This window comes from Wyeomyia smithii, chromosome 1 (genome assembly GCF_029784165.1).
Source record: "Wyeomyia smithii strain HCP4-BCI-WySm-NY-G18 chromosome 1, ASM2978416v1, whole genome shotgun sequence".
Classification (NCBI taxonomy): Eukaryota; Metazoa; Arthropoda; class Insecta; order Diptera; family Culicidae; genus Wyeomyia; species Wyeomyia smithii.
In genome coordinates this window covers 37,274,517-37,296,433 of record NC_073694.1, presented here as the reverse complement: position 1 = coordinate 37,296,433, position 21,917 = coordinate 37,274,517, and the positions used below count along the sequence as shown (strand labels likewise).

The 21,917-nt window shown below is 37.0% G+C and overlaps 1 protein-coding gene across 1 annotated transcript; it reads left to right on the top strand.

The window, feature by feature from the left end:
• The first annotated feature begins 12,803 nt into the window (after positions 1-12,803).
• LOC129726925 (ataxin-8-like) lies at positions 12,804-16,049 on the top strand. Its single transcript, XM_055684193.1, has 4 exons — positions 12,804-13,441; positions 14,164-14,604; positions 14,703-14,888; positions 14,964-16,049. The coding sequence occupies exons 1-2, from the start codon at positions 13,192-13,194 to the stop codon at positions 14,253-14,255; spliced, it is 342 nt and encodes a 113-aa protein (XP_055540168.1). The 5' UTR covers positions 12,804-13,191; the 3' UTR covers positions 14,256-14,604; positions 14,703-14,888; positions 14,964-16,049.
• Positions 16,050-21,917: the final 5,868 nt, after the last annotated feature.

Here is a 21,917-nt window from a genome sequence, read left to right as displayed (position 1 = left end):
AACCGAATATTAAAACGTGTTTGGATTAGCAACTGAGCATTTTTACAGATGGAGAAGTTTTTCAGACTCGAGAGTAATTTTCTAAAAGATCGGTTGCATTTTGGCATAGGCTTTATTAAAATACAACGCGTTCAGAAATCTTGTTTCTTTATAAAAACTGTCTGTGAATAAAAAGTAGTCACCGCTGAAAATTATTTGATTTTTTTCTGGAACTTTTTTTGATTACTATTAATTAAGTGACGCCTTGCAAAAGAGTTCCATTCTAAAATTTTCTCGTCTCGATTTTGGAGTTAGACTTTTTATTCTTCAATGAACCCCATACCCACCGTGCGTCTCCATTGAAAAAAGCGACTGCAATACAGTATCATGACCCAAACCGCATTTTGCCGTTTTGGAAGGTTCAAATACTAGGTGACCTCATCGTTTGATATTTTTGCATCGCGTTGCATTTTTTTCAATGAAGACGCGTGGTAGTTATGGTGGACATTGATTATAAAAAATAAACTGTTTCCGTAATAATTTGATATTTTATTTATAATTTCCTGAGAAATCAGAAAACAATGCAACGATAGAGTCTCCTGGGTGTTCAATCCTCCAAGCAGCAAAAAACACAATTTTCGCATAGTTTTTGTTTTGTTTTGTTTTGTTTTGTTTTTTTTTTTTTTAAGTGAGGTTTGATATTTTTTCTTGAAAGGCTCATAAATTTCCGTCAGCCTCAGAGCACATCGACTTGTCTGCACAGAATATTCCTTCCTTTCCTGTATCGGTGTTTGGGTTAGAGTCCGACAGTTCGAGTGGGAAAATTTTGTGTGATGGAACCTTTCCGACCCGACCTTTTTATGTTTGCACAAACTTTCCAAATTGTTAGTTACTGTTTCGAGTGAGTAGTTTTTTTTAATGTCATATAGTGTTATTTTGTCCTAATGTAAATCAATGTGTACGTAAAATGTTAAATATATTGTAGGCCCTGATGATGGTCCCATAGAAGTACCGAAATGTTGGTGATGTGCAGATAGAAATCAACGAAATATCGAAATCGTCGAAATATCTATTCCTTGAATAATTCGTTGTATTTAGATACAGTTTGTTCTAATTTTCATGTGTATTTTTCTAGTCCTAAGAAACGAGTTTTTCATTTGAAAACATCTTAATAAGCATTTTCTGTATCCACAATCACAATTGCTAAACAAACAATCACAATTGCTAAACAAAAACACTTGCTAGTTTTTTTATTTATTTTTGTAGCAGCTGCGATGTTGTCACTAGCGGTGTGAAAAATAAAACAACGAATAGGACGTTTAAAAAGCGAGAGAGAAGGTTTTGTTCAAGTCACCTTCTACCTACGCAATTATATAGGCCCGGACGAAAAGGGGTATATCAGATGCGACTCCTCTAGTCATTCTGAACTGTTTGTGTTTTGGATTTTTCTGGTTTGGAGAAGCGAATGTTTTTATACTTTTAGTTCAATTTTGGATAACTTTTATTTTAACTTTCATAGTTTTTGATAGCATTGATAACTATTCTAAGCGCGATTAGAAACTATTGCCTTTTAGAGCTGATGCGGGTTATACTATTCCAATATAAGACCAGACTCTCATCTACCATGTTTCTTGAAAACGAATCTGCCAGCTCACTCGATGGAATCTTTAATTTATTTGCAAAACATTTCTCGAGCGTTTTCAAGACAAATTCAGCCACCGCAGAGCAAGTCCAAAAAGCAGTCCAAGACGTTCCACCTAACCTGATTAGCCTGTCTTTTATGCAGTTTTCTGACAACAATGTTTTGACTGTTCTAAGAAGACTGAAGTTCTCCTCATCCCCTGGACCAGATGGAATTCCAGCCAAAAGCAAAGCCTTGATGCTACATTCCGATTTAGAGCTCGACCTTCTGTTTCTTGTTCACAGACTTCGCAGCCAACTGTTTATGGTACAGGACAATTGCGAGGCTAGCGCTATGATCCTACTAACACTAACAGTACCTCCCGAGCCGAGACTCGAACCCACGACAACTGGCTTGTCAGACCAGCATCGTACCTCGAGACCAACTGGGAGGAACTCCAGCCATTGTACTCAAAAAGTGGGCACCACTGCTATGCGTACCTCTTAGGATTATTTTCAACAAATCGTTGGCACAGTCGGAGCATCCATTATTTTGGAAAAAATCTTTTCTATTCCCTGTTTTCAAGCACAGTGATAAGCGAAGTATTCTAAATTATCGGGGTATAACTTTGTTATGTGCAAGTTCCAAGTTGCTTGAAATTTTATTTGGAAACCTTCTGTCACGTGCTACTAAACCGTACATTTCTGAGGATCAGCATGGTTTTTATCCCGGACGATCAACAACAACAAACTTGTTGCATATTACCACACACTGTATTACGCGCATGGAGCTTGGATTGCAAGTGGATACAATATACACAGATTTGAAGGCAGGATTTGATTGTGTTGATCATGCTATCCTATTAGCGAAAAATGAAAGACTTGGAGTTGCATCTCCTCTTGTTAACTGAATGAAGTCTTATCTTACAGATCGATCTTTATCGGTGAAATTGGGAAATGCTGAGTCCTACAGTTTTGTGAATTTATCAGGTGTGCCTCAAAGAAGTAACCTTGGTCCATTGCTCTTCTTGTTATTTTTCAACGATATCTGTCTTGTTCTACCACAAAGATGCAGGCTGATTTATGCCGATGATCTAAGGAATTATATTTGGCGATATATAAGATTTACTGCTGACTGCCGGGAGCTGCAGAGGTACGTTGACTTATCCTGCGACTGGTGTTGCAAAAATCTTCTAACAATTAGTGTGCCAAAATGTTTCGTATTTTCATTCACCCGGAAGAAAAATCCATTAATTTGGAACTACACTATCAACGGTGAATTACTCAATCGTACCTTGGTGGTAACAGATCTTGGTGAACTGTTAGACTACCAAATGTCATTCCATGACCACTGCGCGTATATAATTTCAAAAGCGAATTAAAACTTGGGTTTTATAATGTGAATCGCTAATGTTAGTTGCTCAATGTTTAATGCTAATTGTTAAATCGTTAATTGTTTGATGCTTATTGTAAAATATTATTGTGGTCCATAGCATCCTGCCCAACAAGTAACCAAGCGAAAATCATGGTAACCAACCAGGGAACGGGGAGAAGGGGGGTGGGTTGACCTCCTCGGAGGAAAGTCCAGCCTTTCAGAGCGTCTGTTTCCCAGATTAGGGGCGGCTTATAATAGCGTCAGACCCGGATCGGGTGGCTTAATAAAGAATCTGTCTCGAACGCTATACCCAACATGGCACGAGACTCGGTAGCGTGGCCCTAGTAAGGTAACCTACCTAAACAATTACACTACGAACTAACTCGGCAACGAAAACGGACCACGAGTGGAAACTCGGTACCTGGGACTGCAATTCGCTAAATTTTGTGGGCGAAGACAGGGTGCTGCTTGAGAAGACCTGTCGCAAAGGTGAGAGAGCGTTAAAAGTCCGTCGAGGCAAGGCCCAGTTCTACCAGAGCGGTGGAGTAGCCAACAAACTGGGAACGGGTTTTTGTGTTATGAGCAGAATGCAGGATCGCGTGTTCAATTGGCAGGCGATCAATGAGAGGGTGTATCTGTTGAGGATTAAAGGTCGTATCTTCAACTACAGCACTATCAAAGTACACTGTCCACACGAAGCCAGACTTGCCGACGAGAACGAATCGTTCTACGCGCAGTTGAAGGCAACATACGACGGCTGCTCGTCACGGGACATTAAGATCGTCATCGGGGATATGAACGCTCAGGTTGGTAGGGAAGCGATGTATAGACCGGTGATAGGCCCTCATAGCCCACACACCGACACGAACAACAACAGCCAACGATGCATCAACTTTACTGCTTCCCGAGGCCTAGTGATTAGAAGCACCTTCTTTCCACGCAAAGATATCCACAAAGCCACTTGGAGTTCACCGGACCACCATTAGAGAGGCCACAATCGTGTCACGTCGAGCCGACAAAATGACTGGTTTGACGGGGAATGCCAGCAAGCGATAGAGAGGAAGAAAAGAGCTTGGAAAAACAATGTAAGCATCGCCACAAGAGAGAACGCGGCCAAATACCGACGAGCTCGAAATTAGTTGATCACGATTCTGATGAGGAGGAAGCGCCATCAGGAGAACAGGATCGTGAAGAGCTGGAGTAACTGTTTCGGGTTAACGATACGCGCAAGATTTTTGAGAAGCTGAATCAATCCCGTAAAGGCTACACACTGAGTCCTGATAAGTGAAGGGATGTGGAGGGAAACCTGATCACAAGCGAGCGTAAGGTAGTTGATAGGTGGCAGCAATTCTTCGATGAGCACCACAATAGCGGAGCAACGGAAGGAGGCGGAAGGGAAGTTATTTTCCCGATATCCTGGAGATCGAACGGGAAATTGGGTCACTTAAAAACAACAGGGCCGCCGGCAAGGACAGGCTACCGGCAGAGCTCTATAAACATGGGAAAGAGGCACTAGCAACGGCACTCCATTGGGTAATCTCTAGGATTTGGGAGGAAGAGCGACTACCGGAGAAATGAATGGAAGGAGTTGTATGTGCTATCTCTAAAAAGGGCGATCAGCTCCAATTGAGCATCTACCGTGGCATAACGCTGATCAACGACTCCGCCGTCTACCTTCTTTAGCGAAAAATTTCGTGGGCCAGTACTATGCGGGCTTCACATATGCACGCGCTACTACGGATCAAATTTATACTCTTCGGCAGATCCTACAGAAATGCCGGAAGTACAACGTCCCACACATAATGTTTTCGTGGACTTCAAGGCAGCGTATGGTACAGTCGATCGAGACCAGCTATGGCAAATAATGCACGAGTGAGGTTTTCCAGATAAACTGACACGGCTCATCGAAGCTACCTCAGACCGAGTAATGTGTTACGTGTGCGTGTCGGAGACACTCTCGAATCCCTTCGAAACGCACAGAGGATTAAGACAAGGAGATGGATTATCCTGCACGTTGTTCAACATTGGAGTTGAACCAATCTCGCGGGCATTGAAACGAGAGGCACGATTTTCAGCAAAGGTAGTCAACTCATAGGCTTCGCAAATGACCTGGACATTATTACGTGAAACTCAGCGACGGCGGGGGCAATCTACGCCAGACTAAAAGTGGAAGCTAGAAGAGCTGGACCAGAAATGAATGCGTTGCAAACCAAGTATATTAAAGGAAGAGGCTCGGACGAACTGGTAACTGCCGACAATAACACAAGAAAGGAGGTCCAACGACGTATTCAAGCTGGAAATCGAGCCTGCATTGTTTTAAGCAGGACGCTTCGATCCAGGATCATAGGCCGCCGCACGAAACTGGCGATGTACAAAACTCTAATTAGATCCGTAGTTCTCTATGGACTCAAAACCGTGACGCACTGGCCGTATCTGAACGGAAAGTGTTGCGAACAATATTTGGTGGAGTACAAGCCGAAAGCGGAAAGTGGCGTAGGCTTATGAACCACGAGCTGAGGCACTGCTTGGAGAGATTACGACCGACGAGTAGCCCAGGACCAAGTAGAATGGAGGGAAATTCTTGGTACGGCACGAGCTACTACGGCTCTAGGCTGCTGAAGTAAGTAAGTTAGCTCGAATTGGAATGATTTTCTGTTTCGCTCTTTTCTGACTCCCAATCAACGCTTCTGGTTGATTCACTGTCCCGATGTTTTTAATTGTGGTTTTTTGTTCTTAAAAAGTTTTTCGATATTTTGTGCTGAATTTGGGTTATCTTCTTAGTTTCTCCTATAAAATTAGTTTTCCTTATTTAATTCAATTTCGGTTGGTTTTCCGCCTTGATCTTTTCTGGTTTTTAGAAGCGTTGTTTCGCCACTCTGGATTTTTTCTCAACTGTTTTTATTTCTAATGAACTGTTTACATTATTACAGGTTTATTTATCTTTTTTGCTCTCTCTGCTACCTTAGATATACCAACCCCAACCGCCACGTCAACAACAGTTTTTTGAATAATCACAATAGTCCCAACTATAACATGGTCAACAGACAACAGAATAACGGCACCAACTCTCACAAAGATCGACAACACACCAACTCTAATCGTTTCCATGCAAATCAACTGCTACCACCTGACAGAGTGCTTCTTGCAGCAGCGGAAGACCGTTTCTCCAGACCTCAAGCTAACTTCATTGCTACGATTCAATTTCAAAGAGGCGAAACTCTGAACCCATACCCGGCGAACGACGCGTTTCCACTTTCTCAACCCCAGATGATCAGCGAACATGGACACCTTTCTACTTCACAATGCTTTGCGTGCTCATCTAGGCACTCGTGTCTTCAACGCAATTGACTCACTCCTCAGACGACCGTTGCTGGCGATAATTTGGTTCAACTTAGAGAGGATGGAAATGACGCGACCTGCTCTGCTCTGGTAAACACTTCTGTTAATAATGACTCTCATTCTTTAGCTTCTATACTCGAACACCCCACCACTACCGAGATTTCTGTATATTGCCAAAATTTTAACCGCATGCGAGGCGCTCACAAAACTAACGAAATTCAAAAAAATTTACTATCCTGTTCATGTTCTGTTATCTTAGCAACAGAAACCAGCTGGGATGAGGGTGTTCGCAGCGAAGAAGTCTTCGGTTGCCGATATAATGTCTATAGAAATAACCGTAACTATCAACTAACTGAAATGAAATCCGGTGGTGGTGTTCTAATTGCGGTGTCAATAGACTTTAATTCAGTGCTTATCGACACCATTCAGTTTAAAGAGTTCGAACATGTTTGGGTTGAAGCAGAACTAGCAGGAGAGACACACGTATCTGTCTCTATTTCCCTCCAAATAATGCGCGGAAAGAAATTTTTGAAAAGTTTTTTCATGTTGTTGAAAATATTGCATCCAAGCTGTTACCTGAAGTAAAACTCCACTAATACGAAGATTTCAATCAACGCAACATTGATTTTATTCCGGACATCGATAACCATAGTATTTTACTTCCAATTACTGGCGAAAATGAAACGCTGCAACTTCTTTTTGATAAAACCTCTAGTCTTGGCCTTAATCAAATAAATCACGTGGAAAATGGTCAAAATTGTTATCTTGATCTGTTAATATCCAACATTGGTGAAGACTTTTGTGTGACGAATTCATTACAACCATTATGGAAAAACGAAGTTTATCATACAGCAATAGAGTTTTCTTTATTTGTGCATGTGAATAAAAGACCTGATGAATACGAATTCGAAGATGTTTTTGACTTTCAGTCAGCAAACTATGATGAATTAAAACATAAACTAAATGGTATCAACTGGCAAGATGTATTGTGTGAAGATGGAAACGTCGATTCGGCTATAGAAATTTTTTATAAAATATTATCTGATTTATTTATTAGCGACATACCATTGAAAAGAAGAAGACGTCATGGCAATTCCAAATACCCAGTCTGGTACAATAGACAAATTAAAAACTTAAAAAATCGCAAACAAAAAGCATACAAAACACACAAAACTCAAAATAATCGTGATGCTTTAACAACTTATCTTAACATTTGCGGCGAGTTAAACGATGCCATTAGTAACGCGTTTGAAGAGTTCACACTAAAAACTGAGCTTGAAATCAAATCTTGTCCAAAAATTTGTTTTCAAATATGTTAAATTAAAGTTAAAATCTGAAAATTTTCCTTCAAAAATGCAACTACATGACAAAGTTGAAGAGAACCCGGCAGACATCTCTGATCTATTTGCTGATTTTTTTCAACAGAATTATACAACTTTCTCAGAATCTGATCGTGATTATACATTCTTCATCAACTTTCCTGAGTTTTCCAACTATTTCAATATTGAACACGTCAGCGCACGCGAAATTGAAGATACTTTAAAAGCTCTGGATGCGTCTAAAGGTCCGCCAGCATTCATGAAACATTTGGCTGAAGAGCTAACTTCCCCACTGTTCTTGATTTTCAATATGTCGCTGGAATCCGGTTGCTTCCAGAAATTCTGGAAAAACTCATATCTAGTGCCTGTGTTCAAATCTAGTAAAAAATCCGACATTAGCAACTATCGAGGCATAGCCATTCTTTTCTGTATACCTAAGCTTTTTGAAGCAATAATAAACAAAAAGTTATTCCACCAAATAAAAAATAGAATTACCCCAACGCAACACGGTTTTTTCAAAGGGCGCTCAACAACAACTAACTTACTCGAGTTTATTAACTTCTCTCTGAACGCAATGGATAAAGGAAATTATGTTGAAACCTTATATACTGATTTCAGTAAAGCTTTCGATCGCATTGATATACCCCTGCTTCTCTTCAAGTTACGAAAAATTGGAATTCATCCACAATTACTCAAATGGATTGAATCGTATCTGACAGATCGTCAACAAACAGTCAAATTTAAAGGCGTACTATCGAAACCTATTCAGGTAACCTCGGGAGTTCCTCAAGGCTCTCACTTGGGCTCTCTACTATTTATATTATTTGTAAACGACATTTCCTTTATTCTGAAACATGTAAAAACTCTTATTTATGCCGACGACATAAAACTTTTCATTGAAATTAAAAACGCTGATGATGTAAACATTTTTCGTAACGAGATAAAATATTTTTATATTTGGTGTAAAAAAAGCCTTCTTCAGCTAAACGTAAAAAATGTAGTTCGATGGCTTTTGGCAGAAAAAGAAACATACCAAGCATTATTATTTCCTTAGGAGATCAGGTAGTAGAGAAATGTGAACGAGTTAGGGACTTAGGAGTCATACTCGACTCAAAATTAACATTCACTGATCATTACAATACAATTCTCAATAAGGCTAGTCGCATGCTCAGTTTTATAAAACGTTTCTGCTATAATTTCCAAGTTCCATACACATTAAAAACACTTTATAATTCCTATGTCAGGTCACTTTTAGAATACTGTAGCATTGTATGGTCTCCGTTTTCTGCAACACATGTAGACAGAATAGAATCAGTACAAAAACAATTCCTTTATATGCACTTCGTAATCTACGATGGACGTCATTTCCCCTACCATCATATGACGAACGCTGCAGACTTATTGACATCCAATCATTAAAAGCCCGTCGTGAATTCGCAATGATGTCATTTGTTAACGATATCGTATCTCAGCGTGTCGATTCACCCGAAATATTATCAAAACTCAATTTTTATGTACCTTTTAGAAATTTACGAACTCGGACTTTGTTTTCTTTAAATCATCAACGAAACAATTATGCTAAAAACGGGCCTATTAACCAAATGATGTTAGTGTATAACCAACACTGTGAAGCAATTGACTTTTCTATGTCGAGAACTAAATTAAAACAATATTTCAATTCAACGCGCAATTTAAATCGATAGAATGCATTCATTGTAATAATCCGTCAAGTAAAGAAACCATTGTTCAATTATGTATAAACTCTTTTTTTCCTTTTTCACTAGTATAAATAGCATATAGCATGAAAGTTAGTTATAAACATATGTAGTCTACTTTTGTTTGACGAAATAAATAAATAAATAAATAAATATTTATAAAGGGGTCATAACAGTATTCTGAACTCAGTTTGAAAACATTTTTCTCATTTAGAATTTTTTTTAAAGTTTTTCGCTATCCTGAGTTCGATTAGGGATATTTTTTCCACATTTTTATACTGTTCTAAACCCAATTTAGGAATTGTTTCTTGTTTGTCCTATTGCTGCTTGAAAAAGCGTTTTTGATGCTTTTTATTTTAATTTTTTTTATTGCTTATGCCGAGATTTAAACAGCTCGGCAACCGGTTCATTACAGGGGTTACCGCATAGGGAGATGAACCTGATGGTTAGAGATGTGGTCGAGGCGTGAAGATCCGATGAATGTAATTGAATGTTACAAGCACTACAGTAGCTTTACGTCGGGGCAAGCAGTATTTTTTAGGCAGCCAATACGCGATACTCTCAAGTAAAAAGCTCAGAACAAGCTATATTGTTGGCATGTTTTGAGTAACTGGCCAAGATAAGGAGCTTGTTCGGTCTTACTCTTTAAATTTCGGCCGCGTCGTTATAACGTGACATCACATCTTTCAAATTTTGCAAAATCTTGAACGATTTAGATTTCGGTTCTGCTCTGGGCCGAAAGTAGACAACCAAGAGGCCTGTCGATCCGTCCAGATGGAGCCTGCAAAAGTAGTGATTAAAACAAGAATGTGAGAGGAACGAGCAGCGTTGGGAGCCTCATAGTCGCCAGGTTATGACGAGTTGGTGCGAATGTTGATAGGAATTCAGATCATTTGTGTCATAGGACTTCATTATTGGTTCATTCTCATCAGAGTGATTTCTCCAGAAGGTTAACTTTTTTCCTAGTACTTTTTTCGCATCTAAAATTATCAATACATGTACCATTTCTCGTAGTTCTTAAAACGATTGTTACAAAATTTTAAATGCATTGATGTTATTCTTATTTGAAAACAAAATATTGGATATATCAGGAGGGAACCGAATGACAATGTTGAAAACGCAAGGTAGCCCCGAGCTCTTGTCAATAATTTATTCACATAATTTATTTTAAAAACAGCCTGTAAAGACTTGTGGTGCCATGTCAAAATGTTATAAAAAGAAGAAAATTGGCCGTAAAACGTCCTTTTGAGCTTGTAATTTTAAAATACTAATCGTGAAATCTACAGCACAAAATCAAAATTTGAAATAGATTCTTCATGCCAATTATAATAAATGCAAAATAAAAATATAAAAAATGCAATCGAAAAACTTACATTAAATCGAGCTACACGATGGCTAAGTCAATTCTCGAATGAAACAACAATTGGAATATCAAACTTAACCTGAACTTTGTTATGATTTTCGTTGCAAAAAATGTTTTCGTTATCACTCCATTTCCTCTCTTCTAACAACATCTAATTTAGAGTTTAAAAATCTCCGGTCTAAGGAACAGTGATATGATTTTTCTTGAATAGACGCTTTGTATAATTTTTATTCTTTACGATTATCTCTGATGTTGTTTTATGCTTATTTTTTTCCTTATTCGTAAAAATTTTTTCATAAATAAGCCTCCATTTTTCGAATTCAATCAATTTCCCTTAGACTAAGTTTTGTTTCTATCCCGATTAAATTCATTTCAAGCTTCTTCATTTTGATATTCATACTCTAAACGAATTATTATACTAAAATTTTTGAGAAAACCGGGCAATCGAATCGTTTATTCTAGACATGTGACTATCGGGTCGAAAACTAGAGGTAGAACAAAATCTAAGCATGATGAGTTTCAAAAAATGTTTAATATGTAATTGAAAAAGAAGTAAAATTAGATTATTCGGACAGAGATGCACAATACTGTTGCGGACTGTAAAGCCATTTCGAAAACGAGGTCAGCAAGAGCGATTCGTGGTACAAACCACTGCTAATACAAAATATACTCAAGCGGTCTTCAGCCACAGGCTGATTCGCCACCAACCTCAAGCGGTCTCAGTTTCTAAACTCCAGCAAATCAACATTCAAATTCTGTTCAACCACCATATAAATTCTCCCAGGCCAAAAATGTCCTAGAGCGTCGACTTAAAACAAAAAAAAAATAAATAAGTAATACAACATCCCGACGTTTTTCCAAGACATACGATACCAAAACCAAATTTTTTTTTTGAGTACAGTTATCGGTTAATAAAGTAAAACAGTTTTGTGGCTTTGTTTTCCGAAGTTCGGTTGACCTCAATTTTTGCATGGGGACTTTTTTGAAAAGAACATATTTTTGGACGCTACCGCTTAGTGAATTTGGAATGATTTTTTTCTTTCCACGTTGACACCCCAATCCATAATTATCCGTAGCTCCTCTTAGCTGCAATTTCCAAAAAGGCAATATCCACGATACTTCTTCAAAATATTGTTATGACTGAGCAAACATTGCAATTCAAATTGCTACCCAACAAACAATTTTGTAGATTTACAGCTTAATAAGTTATTATACAGTGTATTTGGGCTGAACTACAGCTTAACAAACTTTTATCCAACAAAACTGTTTGTTGAGTATTTTCTCTCAATTTACAGGGAGCAGCGTAAGGCAATAAAAACATAAAATTTGTTGCAAGTGTAAAACAAACATTTTGCTCAAAAAAGTGAATTTGTCTGTCTGCCTGAATCGAGACAAAATTGGATGAACCCCTTTTTAAAGTACGGAGCTGAAATTTCGAAATATTGCTTAAACCATCAATAAAAAATGAATCAATAATATAAATATCAAATCTAGTTTTGTTCCAATTTGGCAACTTATTAGAATTACACTCTTATCACTCCTCGTGAAACCGGGACGCTAATGAAATTCTATTTCTTTTCTATTACTAGCAACTCCTCCTTTTCTTCCAGGTCTCGTCTTCCAATCCTGAATTGCCGAAAAAGAATCCCTTTTTTCAAGCAGGAACATTGGTCAACACCCCTTTTTTCGTCATTTCCTTTCGGTTAAGGAAACCAACTTCTAGAGCATGACATCATCTACTTGCTGCCGTATCTATCTCTATTTTCGGCACCAGTGGAATTCACACGTCTTACGATTCCGAGAGCACCTTTTCCCGCCAAATGCGGTCGTGTTTCAACACGGTAGTGCAACAATTCAGCTCGAAGCATCGTGACATGCAACGCGACCCATCACACCAGCAACTGATTCCCTATACGTACAGTCCTATTCGTACACGATGCTCGCACACCAGCAAAACCCTATCCGATTCCTCTTCGTTCGGCTCTGCATTCGACTGACTTCGGGTTCCGCGCCTGTTCTACCTCAACAAGTTGAAACGTGCTTGCGTGCGGTGGCAGCTAACCAGCTTGTCAGGAAGCACACTTCGTAATCAGTTTGCATTCAGCAATCGACGCAAGTGGACGTGTTTTAGCCAAGCTCCCCGGTTTCAGGAAATAAACGCGGTTTGCGAGAGTGAAAACGTTCTGTCTTTGTTTTTGGTCAGTTTTGTTTACGGGCCCCGGTGATTGCGTTTCGTGTTGTGTTTTGGTTTACACCGAACAGTTGCAGTTGGGAAAGTCCGAATGTTTTTTCCCGTGTTGATGATCAAGTTGGGCAAGAAAGGACAACTGTTGTCGGTGGTTTGCCGAAAGAATCGAAAAAAAGTGCGCGATTTGTGTGGCACGAAATAGACTTTTGAAAACTTTTGGATAACACAATTGGGCAAAGAGACTGATATTTTTTTCGGTGGTGAAGAACTGATTTTAAAGACTGTGAAATAGAATGGCGGTTGCGTTCTACATTCCCTCGGTGGACGAGGATGAGCAGGTTAAGTCTAATCAGGCCTATCAGCAGCAGCAGCAACAACAGCAGCATCAACAGCAGCAGCAGCAGCAGCAGCAACAACAGCAACAACAACAGTTGGGTGTGAGTCCGAACATGTCGCAACAAGTTTGTTCCGGCGAGTTCAGAGAACAACAGCAACACCTGATGCTGCTTTTTCATGAGATCCTGCTCGCCTACGCAAGTGAAGGTGAGATATCGGTTTTTTTTTTCCTATCTTTTACTCGGTCGATTTAATTTTTTTCCACGTAGAGAATTTTTGTGTTTGTGAAATGATGTGAATTGAATTGATATTAACTGCAAGAATTATATTCTTTCAAATTTGTAGTTACAAAAATGAATTTCTTCAATAAATTGACGGCTTTTAATATTTTTGTTTTAAAATAGATTTTGCTATTTTTATATAAATTACCTGTATACAAAAAATTAGCATTTTTGAAGTAGTAATGCGTAGATTAACACATGAAAGTTGATATGTGTCGTGTTATTTGATTTGAGCGAAAGTTCTGGTTAAACAAAGAGATTCGAACAATTACGCAATTTGATGAAAACATTGCATCATGGCTTGAATTAACATACGTGTATTATAGTGATTGGAGAAATCAATTTTACGTTATATCATTTGGTGTGTGAAGTCAGGGTTTTTTGTAATTTTTGAAATAAACACTTTTCAATCAAAACTTTATTTTAGATTACAAATAGTATACCAGTAGTTGAACTTAAGTGCAGAGTCGATTTGGTTAAATAATATGAATATTTGAGTGAAGTGATATTTAGTTACTAAAATGTCGATTTGCAAGCCAATAAAAAAAACTATAATTCGAAGCTTTGAAAAAAACTTTAACTCATGGCACCTTGGTTAAAATAAATCATCTAAATTCGATTGTTTTTTTTTTCTCTGCTCCTCGACAGCTGTTCTGGCGCAGCGAGCCACGACCTTGGCCAACCCTTCGCCGTGTTTGCTGTGCAAAAAGTTGTACTATCTGTTCCGACGAATCTACTGACCGGCGCGTTATCGATCCGTTAGCAGCGATAACAAAAGCACCAACAGTAACGTTTGCCAAAAACGTGCCAGGATTATTGATAAAGCATTTACCATCGGTGCTACTACCGATACTATTACTCATACTACTACAACTACCACAACTACTATTATTACATCGGATACTACTATGCAAAAAAATGCTGCCACAACTGCTGTCAGGACTAAGCGCGTGCCGTGCAGCAGGCGAACAAGAGAAGGAACTAGGTCAAGGACTGAAGGTGGTGCATTTACAACCACCAACAGAAGTACTGTTAGCTGTAAGCGTCGTAAATGGAACGAGTTGTGAATTTTGGTGCTACCGGAGAGAGGTATGTATTGTGAAAAATGGGGAACCCCCGTTACGAGCTGGGAGTTTGGCGGTTGCATTTATCTCTTTGTTTCCTTTTCGTTCTTTTCACCTCTACAGATTGTGCAACAGTGACTCATGCAGCCCATCAAACAGGGATGCATCGATTTTGGCAGGTCTCCCGGCTCAAATATTGATTTTGGTCAGAAGCAAGTTGGTCTGGTTTTGCGTGTGAGGACCACCGGAGCTGGACCTTTGTTCGGCTCCGGCATGTGGTTCGCAATGGGACGGAGGCTGTTTTGGATGGTTAGTTAATGCGAGCTTCAATCGACTTTCAGCTATGTAACTCCTAATTTTGTTCTCTCTTTTTGTCTCAACTAGGTTTCACAATAGCAGTAGATTTTTTGGAAAATGTTGGATCAAACTGGTGCACTCCAGTCATATTATAGCAATCGACTCCCTTTCTACAATTGGAAAAATTCTGTACATAAAAAGCAGTTACTCTCCTCGTAAGTCAATGAGATAGCTGTGAATAACCAAAGCATCTGATCAAAAGACAAACTACAAACAAAAACGACAAAAAACCCTCGGTTTTTATATCTTTACCCCCGCTAGGTGTAAGTAGGCTTAACACATCCGTATTTGTCCGAACTTGTTAGATTGTTAAGAAAAGCGTATTGTGACATTTCCCTACTACCGGAATTAGACGATAAGGAAAACAAAAACAAAACAAAGAAAAGCGTATTGTGATATTGAACTTCTTTTTTCTTAATTTTTAAATGTGACATTTCTATTCTAACCGAATCGAATCGATTTAAAAAAGCAAGGAACAGAGGAGAATAAGACAAGCAGTGGCGGTAGCCGCCGGCTGGGAGAGATAGAGATTCTGTACATATTTATTTTAAAAATTGACAAAAAAGAGTTACTTATTGATGTGGCTGGATTTCGCCACTGACAAACCATTAGCCGTAAGATTTCTGAACTATTTTTTGCAGTCTATTTGATGGAACATTTAGTAGAAAAGTAGCGCGTAAGGATAGCAGCAGCTGTAAGTGGAAAACATTAAAAAATACAAAAAAGTCAACAATCAAGTTCAATTATATTTACTGCTACTATATGTCGTAGAATAAGATTTTTGCTATCGTATTCAGTGATTGTAGCATAATTTTGCGTCAATCAAAACTTGTGTACATAGAGGGTCTCACCCTGTTCAGTATAATTTAATATTGTATTCATCAAGCGCAAATGGCTCGTGGTTTTGTTAGACCAAAAAGAAGCATCAGGAAAAAAAATATAAAAAAATATCATTTTCTTTACTTTAATATAATTGATTACTACTATTGGAACGATTCTAGTTTAATTCTGCACCCTCGGATTGGATGTAATTATTTTTGTTGGCTATCATTGACAAATGAAAGGATGATTATGAATAAATCAAAACGAGAATGGTTTCGATAAAACAGACTATGTGGCGTGTTTGATATAAAATACCTTGATGACAAATGATGACAATCCATTACTTCATCAACATATTTCACGTTAATATATCACATGACTTGGACTTTTCTATGTAAGAGTAAACTTTTCTGTGACATTAATAATTTCACTTCAACTCAAAAGGTTAAGTAATGTTTGATGTCTCACAAGTAAAGATTTCCAGTGATTCACTGCCACTGGTTTTGTTCCGCGGGAAATGTTATTTTCCACCCTTTTCCTCAGTTGATGATTCTCGTCTTAAGGTTGCACTCAACTCACTTTAATTTTACCATCGAGTGAGTACTGCAAAAAGAAATTAAACTTTTTATTCTATACTTTCTATAGGATAGTTTTGACATCATCGAAGTGAAAATTCATTCAACTTTTATTCGCTCTCAGGATTCATTGGTAGCAATACATCATTAAGTTAAAGTTTGCTAAGACGTGTAAAAGAACTTTAAATATACAAACATAGCTTTTAATTACGTTAAGAGTAAACATTTAGTTACCGCAGTTCACACAAACTCAAACGACTCTGGGAAGAATGTAAATAGTTCAATAAGTGCCTTTGTGTTCTTCACTTGAAGAGGTTTGAGAGAGTAGATTCATTTTGATGTTGGCTCATGAAGTTAGGATGAAAGTGATGAAGTTGTTTTCATCAGCGATTAAATTTCATGAAAAGTGGTTACTAATAATCTTCGTTTTATGTGTAAGGTAACATGGAATTCAAATTTACCATCAAAAATCTTTTCGTTGTTCATTGATCATAACAAATTTAAATAGATGAATATGGTATGTTCATACTACTTTTACTCCAAATAATAAGCCATCTTGGGCTTCCGAAAAGCTGTTTATTTTATTATGAAATTTGACAAACTTCAGCCTATTTTATTGTTGTATATCTAACTTCTAGATTAGATTTTAACTTCCCAAGTAACACATGCAACATCTTTTACGAAAAAAATGAAAGGAAAAAGTTATAAATAAGTCATAAAAAAGTTACAGGGAAAACATTGGGTTTTAATTCACTCGCATTGATGTTTTAAATCGGAATGATGTTTTAAATCGAAATAAAAAGTTGAAGTTGTAAATACATTACGAATTGCTGTAAAAACTGATTTATAACATGTTTATAACTTGAGAATGCAAGAGAGACAGCAAAACGTATAGTGGAGACAAAATTGAAAAATGGCCGCAAAAGTTGTAGTTCAGTTTTAAATCAGTTGTAAATGTGATTATATGGTGTGAACTATTTCTTCTACATCAAATACAGTGCAGATCAAAAATACTGTTTTAATATTCAAAATTATATAAAATATTTAAACACCCAGGGAATTTATGTTTGATTAAACATAAATAATAAATTTGACAGTAAATTATAATCAATAAATTCATCATTCAATTTACTTAAAACAAGAAAATCGTTTGATCTGATCGTCAATGATTTGTTTCAATTCTCTTTTTTGTCTTGCTCAACGATCTTCGGTTTTATTATTATTATTTTGATCATCGTTAATAACCTCAGATCAATGTTTGAATATTTCAGGGTTATTTAAATTTCAAAATATATTACTTAATGCGTGGTTTAGTTAGGAGAATTTTTATTTTATTTTCTCTACTACAGTAATCAAGATGGTGACGGCGATTTTTTTTTATAGATTGTAGTAGCTTCATATAGCCTTGCTTAATTGGTTTCACGATTTCATCTCAAAATTGTCTTAGTTCACCTTGATGTTTCAATGTTTTTTTCAATTATTTTGCTATATTTTTACCGAAATAAACTTTATAGATAGTGGTTATATAACGGACAAAATCTTTGGTCAATCGGTGTACCCATTCAACGAATGCTAATAATCAACATGGCTGCCTCGTTAGCGCAAGCGGCGTGCTAAAATAATATTCAACACCATTCTTCTGTGCTAATGGCACGTTTCATAATATAATTCTATCGAAAATATATACCTGAGGCTCATTCCTCTAGAGCTCATCAGTTACTTTTTTCTTTATTTCAAATTAAAAAAAAAATATGATATTGATTACTATCATATGGTGGTATTTTCGAAGCGCGTAAATTTTAACGAAGTACAAGGCAAATATTCACGACAAATCTGAAATCGCACGTAGATTTATTGTATTTAATCACTATACCAACACCCTATTCTATCAATGAATTGTCTTGATAATTTCTCAAATGAAGAGCCATGATTATTTTCGTGGGTCATCTGTTTTGTATGTATTAGAAACAATCATCAGCGAGTGAAATTTCAACTCATTTGTGCAATTTGTTTATGGCCTATTAGTAACAGGCCACGATTTGTTGGTACTGGAAATGTAAGAGTGGTGGTTATAGTCGTTATAAAGTTGTTTTATATAAGTCGTGTGAACAATTCATTTGAAGTTGAATAAATATTTTATATTGGCTCCGCCCCTTGCGCTTTTTGAGTTGTTAACAAGTTGTATATAAGTTTATACGTTATTGTTATAGTGACGATTTTTGTTATATTTCAATTACCTAAACTTATTAAAGACTAAACGTGTTGCTTGGGTTAAGTTCTCCAACCTGTTTTTCAACAATTGTTTACCTTCATCAATTAATTTGAATCTGTTTGGATCAATTGGGACTTTAGTTTTGTTTTTTCAATTCCTGATTCTTATTTCAATCAATATATATTCTTGTGTTTTGAATGCATATACAGGAGAGCAATTCAACATAATGTGCTGTGATTCTGATTTTTTTACGCTACGCTACGCTGTAAAAACCTTCCATGGAGTACGTCCCGCAAATTTTGATCGAAATTAACTTACTCTGCCTTGTCACGGTTTTGTAACATTTTTCGACTCCTATAAAGAGAAGTACGTCACGTCGTGGCAACCCCTTCTGCCCCAGGAAAATGAAACAAAAAAAAACCAATTCAATCAATTCCAGATACCAGATATGCACATTTGCCAACAGAATGCAAATTCTTAAAGTACGTGTGCAGATATTTAATAATTGGCAAATATTTGCATTTTTCTATCAGAGTTCCCGCGGATTTTTGCTCGAGTTTCGTTATATTTCCGCATACATTCTTAAAAAGTGTGATTTTCGATGACAGTTTCTTATGTGGATGTAATTGTTAGATGTAGATTAATTGCGATGAGCCCCCTAACGTAGCAAAGTTAATAAGACAGAGATATCAGATGGCTTGTTATCACATCTTTTGGATGGAAGATACACATAAACTAAATTTCAACCATTTATTGGAAACTATTTCAATATTAGTCACTCGAAATGGTAGTCAGCAAACTAAACGAAAAGTATTTAAAGCGCCACAAAACTGTTTTACGTGAGGGTTTTGTGAATTTAAAATCAAAATTTTTTGGATATAAGTACGTCTATCGTAAAAAGCATATGCTACAATTATCTAGATAAATATGAATACATTATTCTTAAGGTAAAAAGAGATACTCGGAGTGATATATTAGCTGGATAAACATATTTGTAATATAATAGCTCGTAGTCTGCACCGAGAAAAAAAAATTTAATGCTAAATACGGTTTCGGAGAGTTCAATCAGTCTATTGCTAAACTTCACTTGTGAGATTCTCATTCAGCATCTAAATTTGAACTCTTAAATCAGGGTTATTTACCTATTTGCTCAAGAAAAATCAGAAAAGGTTGGATTTTTATAAAGCTTTGTAGCAATGTTTTATTTTATTAAAGTTAATTTTCTAATAGTACAATTTTTAAACAACAAAGGACGCATTCTTCGCAATAAAATATTAACTATTGGTGAACCTTTCCCACGTTTTTTTTTTGAGATTCACGGGGCTTAGGGCAAAGGCTTAGCAGATCACCTAAAATCATCGAACCAAAAAAATTTCATTAGTTTGAGTTTAGATGCAGAAAATCATTTGAGTAATTTTTTTTTGGTGGTGATGTAAGCGAAGAAGATGGCAGTTGGATAACATTGTGCTATGGTGTCGCTTGGTGCTGCTCGGTGTGCATACCATCTCCGACAAAGCACCATCATCAGAATGATCTGGATGAGTATAAGTTCTGTGTCTCATTTTTTTAGGAATGCTTAGGCACTCGGTTTTGTGTGGTAGCTGATAGCGGGTTTCGGCTTGCCTTTTTGAGAATGTGTGAATGATCTGTTTGGCGTACGGAGTTTTTTAGGCATGTAGAACATTTTCTATTGCCAAGCTGCCAAGCTGGGTTGCCGGGTGCGATGAACCTCGTTTTTGCCTTTCTCCTAGAAAGGTATAGCAATCACTGGAAAAACCAAAAGTATAAAAGTGGTCCCAATGGCCGAATGTCATATACCACTCGACCCCTTTTGACGAACTGAGCATTTTCTGTATGTATGTATGTATGTGTGTATGTGTGTGTGTGTGTGTGTGTGTGTGTGTATGTATGTGCAACTTTTTTTTCTCACTCACTTTTCTCAGAGATGGCTGGACCGATTTTCATAAAATTAATTGTAAATAAAAGGTCTAGTTGCGCCATAGGTTGCTATTGAATTTCATTGTAATCGGATTTTTAGTTTAGAGGTTATGTATCAAAATGTAAAAATCACGAAACATCAATATCTCAGAAACCACACAACCGATTTTAATAAAATTGGTTTCAAATGATCGGGCTGTCTCCAGAACCCTTAACTTATGAATTTCGTAATGATTGAACATATGGTTCAAAAGTTATGTAAAGAAAAGTTATCCTGAGGTTGTTTAAACTCACTCATTTTTCTCAGAGATGGCTGAACCGATTTTCACCGATTTTTGTCCGTTGTTCATGAAAATGTGAAATCACATAATGAAAGTAAACATATTGACTTCCTCCTAACGATCACTGGCTAATTAAAAGGTAGAAAAGTGATCCAAATGGCCGAATGTCATATACTACTCGACTCAGTTAGACGAATCGAGCATTTTCTGCATATATGCATGTATAGGTGTATATGTTTGTGTGTGGGTGTGTACGTGTGTATGTGCACCTTTTTTCGCACTCACTATTCTCAGAGATGGTCTGACCGAACAGATTTCAATGAAATTAATTGCAAATGAAAAGTCTAGTTGCCCTATAAGACCCTATTGAATTTTATTGTAATCTGATTTCTAGTTTAGAGGTTATGTATCAAAGTGTAAAAATCACGAAACATCAATATCTCAGAAACCACACATCACACAAATGAACGGGCTACCTTAAAAACCCTTAACTTTTGAATTTTATGAAGATTGAACATGTGGTTCAGAAGTTATGGAAAGAAACGTGTTCTAGAGACTATTTAATCTCACTCATGTTTCTCAGAGATGGCTGGCCCGATTTTTATAAAATTAGTGTCATATGAAAGGTCTTGTTGCCCCATAAGACCCTAATGAATTTTTTTACAAACGGATTATTACTTTGCCTGTTATGTTTAAAAATGTGAAATCCAGCTATGAAAAGAAACATATTCCAAAACAAATTACTTGGACTCACTCATATTTCTCAGAGATGGTTGACCCGATTTCCACAGAATTAGTATCAAATAAAAGGTCTACCTACCTCACAACACCCTGTTGAATTTTGCAGTAATCGGACTGTAACTTCGTCTGTAATGTATCGGAATGTGAAAATCACGAAACTTCATTATCTTAGAAACTACACAACCGATTTGAACAATATTGTTATCAGATGAACGGGCTAGTTGAGGGTTAACTGATGAATTATGATTGAACACGTGATTTCAAAGTTTGGCTGCCCCATACGTTCCCTTTTCATTTGATTCTAATCAAACTCAAGCAAGCGTTATGTTTTAATTTGTAAAACAACGAAAGTCTATTATCTCAAGTATTACACGAACTATTTGAACATAACTAGTGTCATACGAATGAGTCA

Coding starts and splice junctions, on each gene's coding strand:
- LOC129726925 (XM_055684193.1), top strand. CDS start 13,192: ATGGCGGTTGCGTTCTACATTCCCTCGGTGGACGAGGATGAGCAGGTT. Junction 13,442..14,163: donor GCTCGCCTACGCAAGTGAAG/GTGAGATATCGG, acceptor GCTCCTCGACAG/CTGTTCTGGCGCAGCGAGCC.